This window comes from Vidua macroura, chromosome 1 (assembly GCF_024509145.1).
Source record: "Vidua macroura isolate BioBank_ID:100142 chromosome 1, ASM2450914v1, whole genome shotgun sequence".
Classification (NCBI taxonomy): Eukaryota; Metazoa; Chordata; class Aves; order Passeriformes; family Viduidae; genus Vidua; species Vidua macroura.
In genome coordinates, this window is record NC_071571.1 from 102,849,044 (window position 1) to 102,858,534 (window position 9,491).

The 9,491-nt window shown below is 46.2% G+C and overlaps 1 protein-coding gene across 1 annotated transcript in view; it reads right to left on the reverse strand.

The window, feature by feature from the left end:
• RAB31 (RAB31, member RAS oncogene family) overlaps positions 1–8,728 on the reverse strand; it is a 61,681-nt gene extending 52,953 nt beyond the window's left edge. The window contains exon 1 of the mRNA XM_053994256.1: positions 8,659–8,728. Coding sequence (XP_053850231.1) covers positions 8,659–8,697 — 39 coding nt within the window. The 5' untranslated portion in view covers positions 8,698–8,728. The remainder of the gene's footprint in view (positions 1–8,658) is intronic.
• Positions 8,729–9,491: the final 763 nt, after the last annotated feature.

Sequence of the window (9,491 nt, forward strand, 5' to 3'; positions counted from 1 at the left end):
GAACATACTCCCTTTCTCATTTCCTAAATCCCTCCAGGAATTAATCAGCTGCGAGATTCATTCACCAAAGTGGAAGTGCACCCTCAAAGGCTTATAGTGGGGTGTATCAGCCAGTGAGAGGTTCAATTTTTTTGTGGTTTGAGGGTTTTTTTATTAAGAGAGATTACCTAAAGCAAACAAAATTATTATTTCCTTCCACAGATAGTAGAAGATGCTCAAAATGAAAATTGTGACTGTACATTTACCAATACCTCAGATATTTCAGTTGTAATACGCTTCTAAATCCTAAACTGTTGACCACAGTGATAGCATATTTTTACGCCTTTAAATCAAGTAGCTATATACTGAAGTCTCAAGAGTCAAGCTGAACCTTGATGTGATACCACACCACGTTCAAGGAAATGCTCTTTTCAATCAGTTTTTGGCAAGTCTGGTGATTCCCAGTACGGCTTCTCTCTGTTGGCACATACCAGATGTTGACCTAAGGATTCTTTCTTGCCACTGAATTCCCTCACAGAAAGAAATAGGTAGATCTGGAGAACTGACACAACAGCAGTACTGGAGATATCAGTTACCAATTACAAGCATAAGATAGAGAAGGTTAAAGCTCTCCCAGTTGTATCCCACAGATCATCAGTGAGCGTGGAAAGAGATGCAAGTGACTTCAGACACGTTCTGTTGCACAGAAGCATAGCTTTCCTGATGAACCATGAGACCCTACCAACCCTTAAGTTTTTTTTGCTTCAGAATTAATTGGGCCCCTAATTTAATTTTTTAAAATTAATTTAATTTTAATTTAGTTTTAATTTTAATTAATTTTGTAATTTATTTTTTTTTATTAAACCCACTTTAGGAATTTCTTGTAACTTATTTTGGCTGTGATAGGCTTTAAAGGGAAGGAGAATCTGCCTCAGAGAGCCCCTAACTGTAGGTGAATTCCTGTAAGAGTCTGATATTTATAATTTACAGTTTTTTATAGTCCCCTGCAGGGACTATAGTCCCCTGAGGGGTCCAACCAGGACACCCAATGACGTCTGCAGCATCCTGTCAGTCTGCTGACAAAGGAGGAAACAATAACTCAGGGACACAAAGTATTTAGTGGCTGGATTTCATGCACATGCACTTCCACATGTTGCCCAAATAAGAACATACTCTGGCCAAAACAAAAAGTGAAAAACCGTAACTTCTCTACCCTCGCCTGCAAAAAATATAAAACCCATGCACTAACCAGCATTTCTGTTTAAAAATATCCCGGTGAAAATAAAAAGCATTTGTTCCACTGCCCGTTTTTCAGCTTTCAGCACAGCCTTGCAAGGCCAGAGACTGTAAATCAACCACTGGCATGTGCTTACACAAGGGCTGTGCTCCCAGCTGGCCTCCCATCCACCTCCGCTGGCGGCTTTCTAAAGCTTGGCTTTGTCTTTTGGCAGTGGTGGTCAAAACGGCGAGCATTCACGGAAAGGGTGTACAAGATGTTTCAGAAGAAAACTGAAATGTGTCCCTTTCCTGGCATCTTACAAACTGAGATGGAATTTTTAAAATTTCCTTTCACCTTGACCTTGACACCACTACCCAGCCTCTACAAGGTATGTAGTGAGAAGAAAAACAACTCTGTAAGAATAAAAATATCTTTTATTTTGGTTTACTTTGGAAGCACGTGTCCCATGACAGCTCCAGACACCTTCTGCAGAGTTATATTCACATGAGCTGCCCTTAGCCCACAGTCAGGAGGTAGTGGGGGACATGACAAGGAGCAAAGCACTGAAGGCTTGCTCTGGCCTCTCTAAAAAGCACAGGATGATCCCACTCACTGGCATGATGATCTAACCCATAGGTGTGATTAGCACAGAATGGAGGTAAGACTTGTAGGTAGCTTGTGAGTAGACCAACTCTACCCAGCTTCCAACCTCCTTTCCCAGCCCTCTTGGAAGGCACCTCTAACCATGTGTTGGGCACTTGGCTGGCCCCAGAAACACCTTGAGAAAAATATGAGCAGAGGAAGTTCCAGACCTCTTGATGGAGACCACAGCTCCAAAAACAGCCCCCACATCAGTGGAGGCTGGTGAGCCACCAAAGTTGAGAAGAAACTCCTTGCCCTGCACTCAATTTTCTGAGGCAGCACCTGAACTGTGGAGAAGGTGAGGTCAACAGCAGCCAGCTCGAGTGGAAGGTGACCCTGCCCATGGCAGCAGGGTCAACACCAGATGATCTTTAAGGTCCCTTCCAACTCAAACCATTCTATCATTCTTTAACAGTGCAAACCTGCTAAAGCCAACTGTGTTCACTTCAGTGTGCCCCTCTGCCTTCCCCTCAAAACCATAGTGCAGGAAATGAGAAAAAAAAAAGTGCCTGTCCTGATCTTATCTGAACAGAGATGTGGCCAGGAAATCAATGACTAATAGCAGCCCTGGGAGGGTCTAGCAGCCCTGAAGACTGGACAAATGGCATTTGCAAGAAGGAGCAGCAGGGAGGCAAAAGAGCAAGAGCAGCAGAGTTATCGCTCCAGCCTCCCTGTAAATGCTTCTCTCAACAAGCAATTACCTTGAGAAATTTCAGAAAGAATAGGTCAAGAATACATCTCTCCAGCCTGTATGTGCACTTGCAGTCTGCAGCACCTACACTGCACCCAGCTCAGACACAACCCAACACAAGCAAAATGCACTGGCACTGTAATTTATAAACACCACCACAGGCAAAAGCCCTGCAGACTCAAAGGCCTTTGCCCATGGGCAGCTCAACTGCACTGTAACTGCAACATATCCTATCAATAAATCAAATTATTGCTTTAGAAACAAGTCCTGCCATCAACCAGAGTGTCAGAAAACACACTTAAAATGCAAATTAAAAATAGCCTTTTAATATGGCTTAAGCTAGTTAAAAGGAACCACTTGATGAAAATGAGAGGGTTTTTCTTTTCCCCATGTACTGTTTGCATGCAAAATTTCTGCCCCCTTCACATAGTCTGTCTCAGCAGTACTTCACTGAGTAGGGCTAAAACTGCACTCAACTATACAAAAAAAAAAAAGAATTTATCACCATTAACTTCCTTATTTTGGCAGAAAGAAAGAATGTGTTTGTTTTTTTTTTTCCCCAGAACTACTGTAAACCAATAAATTTCCCAATTTTTTGGCCAGAAATCAAAAAGAGCAAGGGGCTGGGGAAATCTAAATATAAAGAGAATTTGAGAGACAGTAAAACTACAGCCTGTATATGATACCTGGGTGATAGTCACTGCATGGACTCATTCAACAGGCAAGTTACAAGCATGGGATGGGAGCTCAGAGCTGGTTATCAGTTGATGGGAGCCCATGAAGTACAGCAACAAGCACCAGCCACAGGGTACTCTTTCACCACCCAACAGATGATTAGTAACAAGCTTCCCCTTTGAGGCTTTGCTGCTACTGAAATTAAAATCTGCATCAAATTCCTCTTTCTGCTTCTTCAGAAATCCAGTTTGGTTGGGCCGCTGGAAACGAAAGCAGAGTGTGGCCTCCACAATCACCTTTTCCTAGAAGGATGTTCCAGTCTACTCTTCTAAGCAATCCCACACAACATCCTTGGAAGAAACTAATAAAGAAAAAAGTCTTGTAGATACATCAGGAAAAAAAGAGGACCGAGATCAACAAGAAATCCTGAATTCCAAATTATGATAAATTCATTACCTATATATTTAATGTATATATTGCAAAAAAATTAATTGTAGCCATTTAAATATCTTATAAAATAATATGAAAAGGCTGCTTTAGGCTTCTGAATACACTTTTTTATTGATACAAGAGAACAGACCTTTCTTGCTCGGTGCATAACTGGATTTTTATGCAATATTAACAAACACAATAAAAACAAAATCACCAGTACCAGTCTCCTTTAGTATCTTGTACGCTTCTTTTGACTGGCACTGCAGAGCAATGGAATATGGAAGTGCTGTGTGCTCACATTAAGTGCGTATTTCAGAGTATTCTTCACCAAAGAAGAATATCAAGAAAAAACATTTCCCAAGAAAATGACGTATATGCAGTTTAGCTAACCATGTGTCTGTCTTTCAGCTCTCCATGGACTTAAAATTACTGTTCAGTTTTACCTGTAATTTGATGTTTCACGACAATGCAGAAACATAACTGGCTAGGAAAGAGATACAGATCAAAGGACTCCTTTGATGGAAAGGCTGAAATGATGGACACTTCAAACCAGTGACTTCACAAGACAGACAGGTCACAACTCAAAATTTCTCCCATGACAGAGCTACTTGTTTACCTAATAAAATATGAATGAATGAGTAGGTAATGATGAACCATTAACATGGGGGAAAAATTGCTTGGCAGTCTCTGTTCTTCTCTCAGACAAGATACTTTTGTGGACAAAATTATAGAAGGCGCACATTTACTTCATCAGTACATTTTTCCTCTTTTCATGACCCCCTTTGCTCTATTCTCTGTTTTAGGCTACAACACTGCAGCCTGCAGCTGTTGATGCACCCGTGGCTTCTGCACTGTGCAGCGGTACTGTCTTCAGCAGGATGCTTACCTTACCATGGAGGCCACCTTGCACATACCTGGTGAGAAGAAATCTCCTTAACTGGTTCAACCCTGCCAGGGGCGCCTTTCTGTTTTTAACAGCAGCTTTCCTATTTGCACTGGGACACGTAGGCCATAAAAGCATTGACTAGGACAGATGTTTAGGCACAAACGAAAAGGTTCCCAGTGATCTGTGTTCAGTATCATAGTGTAATTTCCACAGAGGAAATGTCACTCCTTTTACAAATGCAGGCTCACCAGCTTCAGACAGCATTTTCATGCTAGCAGAACACAGGCCAGCAAGTGACTTCTTAAGAGCAAGAAAACAGAGGCACAAACAGAAGAGTGAAGAAATGAAAGTGTCAGAGAGGGAAGATGTGGGCACTATGTTCAGGAAAAACTTTCTACAGTAAAAGCAGTTAAGCCCTGGGACATAACCCCAGGGAGAAGATCGTGAGTTTTTAAAGACAGAGGAAACATATGTCAGGAATAAGAAGGACTTCAGGGACAAGGGATGACCTCTGACCCTGTTCCAATCCTACCTCCTTTGGTCCTGTGATGCACAGTCACAACACAAAAATGTAATAAACAAAAACAGAAGGAAAGAAGTAATGGAGGTCACTTTAGATGGTAGTCAGCAAACCACCTCCCAAAGAATGAAGAGTTGTCAAAGATTCCTCAGGAAGTGACAAAGACTAGAAACTTTGCCTTAGTCGTAAACCTGGCAATCTCTTCTGTGGTTGCCACACACAATTACATCAGGATTTGGCAGGGAGTTGTAAATCACTCCTCCAGCCCACATAAAGAAAATGTTGGGAGCTAAGGCACAGGGCACTCAGCAATTACAGACAGATTAGGAAAGCTGGCAGCTGCACAGCCAGCCACATTTCAGCACTGTAGCATGGCTCAGGAACACAGCAGCTCCCCTATACTTCTCTCTCCTCCAGCCACTCAACAAGGCATCCACATGGAAACACCATGCAAATCAAATGAGAGCTACACTTCATTTCACCACACACACTGAGCTGCAGCTAAAACCTGCTCAGACCCAGAAATGTGGCATCTAACACAGGGACATCTGCTGGGAACAAACAAACTGGACTGAGAGACCAGGAAGAGTCAGGGGTAACAAGACAGGACTTGGAACAGAGCTCAAGTATTTGCACTCAGGAAGATGAACACCTTTCACATGCAGATACCTCACTGCCCAGCAGCAGTAATTTACTGGAGGAGGTAGTTTAGGAGCAGGATTGAGGACACTTGCATGGCAACATACTAAAGAGAGCTGCTCAACTGTACTTCTGTAGCTCCTACACCTGCGAGGCACTGGACAATTAGGCAGGCATCCTGCTCCTGCTAGCCCACTGGCAAGCTGGAACCATCCCTTCTCAGAGAGCTCTGCAATCAACAAAGCCTTCCTTCCAAACTGACTCACTCGTACCCTCTTCTGCTGCCCCAGATTTCCCCTTTGCCTCTCTCTCACTCGTGTCTCCTTCAATAGCTACAAATCCCATAACCATCAGCTTGTAGTGCACTACTCCTGGCTGCTCCAAATCACTCCCATGACACCTACAGAGAGTTTTAAAAACCCCAAGATCCTCTAGAGAAGGAAGAAATGAAATGCAGAGACCCAAACCCCGTTTTGTTAGGTTAATGCTAAAAACTAGAGGCCGGCCTCCCTCCTGGCAATGTGGGGTTACATCCAGGAGCCAATAACCTACTCCCCCTCTCCAGTGCAATGGCTCCAGGCCACGCACTGGCCCTGGAGTACTGCACTGGCCTGTAGGGCTGGCAATGTGGAACCACAGCTCTGGTTTCTCTATTTCTCTTCATCATCTTCCCATCTAGACCCTCTATAGCCAAATGGGGCTTCAGAGCTTGTGGAGGAGCTGGCTTTGCAAACATTGCACCAGCTGCAATTTTTTCCCATTGGGAAATTCAGAATAGGCAGAAACAGCCCAAGCCCAGGCCCTCTGCACACCTTGAAGCCAGAAACTGTCAATGATCCTCCTGTCTGATCCAGAGGTGCAGCCTAGGGCTGTGTTCAGAAGTGGGGAGGGATATGGGTTTACAAACCAATTTAATCCATATTTCTAACAGGGATAAGAACTTGTCTTGGGACTAGGACATGCCAAACTTGAGTGATTATCAAGGGATCTATGACGTACAATGCAGATTAACCAGGTCCAAGATCTACTGAAAAAAACAACTGTCAAGATTTCTTTTGGTAGATCTGAGAATGTATTTTTGAATTGCCATCTAGCTTTCAAGCAGATCAGAAGATTAATCCCTCATTTGTTCACACAGACAGGTATGGAGTTTCCCTGCTCTAGAAATGTCTAAACTTCTTGAGAGGATTCATCATCTGAAGGAGTCCTCTCTTCTGGGAAAACAGTGTCAATCCCCACAGTAAATGAGACGTCTGTGATCAGAAGTAGAAGGTTTTCTAGGACTATGACCTCTTAAAACAGAAGGAACATCTCACTCATTACTAAGTGACTATAACTACAGACACATCTCCCTAAGTGCTACCATTGCCACCCCATCATTTTAAGGAATCTGCAGAATACTTGCATACTCCTAGTAACACAGAGCTGTTATATTATTATAGGTTTCTTTCCCTGTCTTTAAAAAAAAAAAAAAAAAAAAAACACCAAAAAAACCCAATTGCCTTACAAAACCTCCAGTAAGTTTTAATGTTACAAAACATCAATAAATTATGGACATGAGGAATCTCATACCCCAAGACACTTCATCTCTATAAAATTACAACATTTTCTGCTGAAGAAGAAAACAAGACATCCACGTATTCTACCACAGACTTCTCATGTTTGTACAAACCACATTTATTTTTGTCACTATGCCATTTTAAAAGTTGAAGGCAGGAATTCTAACCAAGAAAGGAGGAATGGTCACTGCCTAATACTTTGGGTTGAATTCTCCAATGCCCTGGCACCACATCCTGGCAAGAACTACTCCAAGGCAAGGTACCCACTCCTGCTGGGCTAAGTGTCAACACAAATCAAAGAGAACTGGAGCGTTTACTTGTGTTTGGTTTTCAAACCTTCAACTCACTTGGATGGCATGAAAGCAAATTCACTCTAAAACGCCTTCATTCATGCAGCTTCTCTGAGTGCTTATGGGGAGATGTGGGCCTAAAAGCAGCCGAACTTGCACCGGGTAATTTGAGATGTTTGACTTTTAAAAAGAAAGTTGTGTACTGGAGTAATGATGCTCTGCTGGTTACTGTCAGGAGGGGTGGTTCTGCTCTGCAGCAGTGTTTGTGCCAACTTAGTGGGCACGTTTTGCCGGGAAGCTCCCTCGGTGCCGGGCAGAGAAGGGCAGGCGCAGACGAAGTGCAGAGCTAAGCACATTGCTGCTCCAGATGTGAAACGCACGCGCGAGTTCGCCAAAAAAGCGGAAAAAAAAAAAAAAAAAAAAAAAGAAAAGGCAAAAAAGACGTTCCTGTAAAGAGTCGAGTCAAAGAAGCGCTGCTGAATAAACTAAACAAAGCACCGAGCAGCACGTCGGTGAGACGGGACCGAGCCCCGGGAGGAGCCATCCGACACAGCGTCCCGGGGCGGGCAGCGCTGCTGCTTGTCTCCGGGCGGCTCCCCACCGCTGGCACGGGGCTCGGCGTGGCCACCGCCGTCTGTGACGAGCCCCCAGGGTGGGCAGCAAACCCCCTTCTCCCCCAGGTACCTTCGGGGTTCTGGCACCAAAGGGCGACCTCCGCGGAGCCACCGCCCTCGGGGAGGATGGCTCTGCGCCGGCAACCCCCCCCCGCCTGGGGAGCGCTGGGGGAGACCCCCAAAAGAGAGCCACTCACCACCTCCCCCAGCCCGCTACGCCCTTCTCACTTTTAAAAAGTTGAGAAACAAGACAAAAGCAACAAGCCCCAAAGCCTTCCCCCGCCCGACGGAGACCGGTGCGCGGCTGCCAAGTTTCAGCGTGGAGGAATTTTCTGCGGCCGAGCCCCCCGCCCCGCCCAGGACCGCCAGACGCGGCGCCCCCCGGGAAGCGGGACAGCGAGGCTGGAAGTGTTCCCCGGCTTAGCGAGCACCCCAGCTCCACAGCCCCCACCTGCGAGGCGAGAGAGGAAGGAAAGAAAGGGCGAAGCGACTCCCCGGTCGCCCTTACTCACTCCAAGCAGACACACTTTCAGCTCGCGTATCGCCATCATCTGCCCGGAGCCCGGCCGCTCCGCATCCCCGGCGCGCCGCCGCTCCGCACTGCCCCGCCGAGGCGGCCCGACCCCGCCGGGGCCGCCCCCGCCGCCGGTCACATGCGCCCGGCTCCGCCTCGCTGCTGCCCCCCGCTCCCAGCGCCGCCAGACCCGGCCGGGAGCGGGCACGGGGCGCTCCGGGGCTGCGACCGCGCCCTGGGCTGAGCCCCGGGGCGGGCCGGTGAGCGGAGGCAGCACAGAATCGTTAGAGATGGAAGGGAGCTCTGGAGACCGTCTGGTCCAACACCCCTGCCAAGGCAGGGTCACCTGGAGCAGGTTACACAGGAACACATCCAGGTGGGGTTTGAATGTCTCCGGAGAGGGAGACTCCATGAACTCTCTGGACAGCTTGTTCCACTGCTCTGCCACCCTCAGTGTGAAGTTCTTCCTCGTGTTGAGGTGTTTCAGTTTATGGCCATTGCTCCTCATCCTGTCACTGGGAACGACTAAAAGAGTCTGACACCATCCTCTTGGCACCCTCCTTTGAGATACTTATGTGTATTAATGAGATCCCCTTCAGTCTTTTCTGAGGCCCAGAGTCTCTCCTCATAAGAGAGATGCTCCAGACTCCTAATAATCTTTGTGTCCCTTCCCTCGACCCCCTCCTGGAGTTCCTTGTCTTTCTTGTACTGCAGGGTAAATATTTACTATTGTGAGAAAAACAGTCTGTGAGAGACGGCATCCTGCAGGGGGCTGTGCATATGCTTAGTCCTACACACCATGTGCTGGACTAGGCACGGGATGGGGACTGT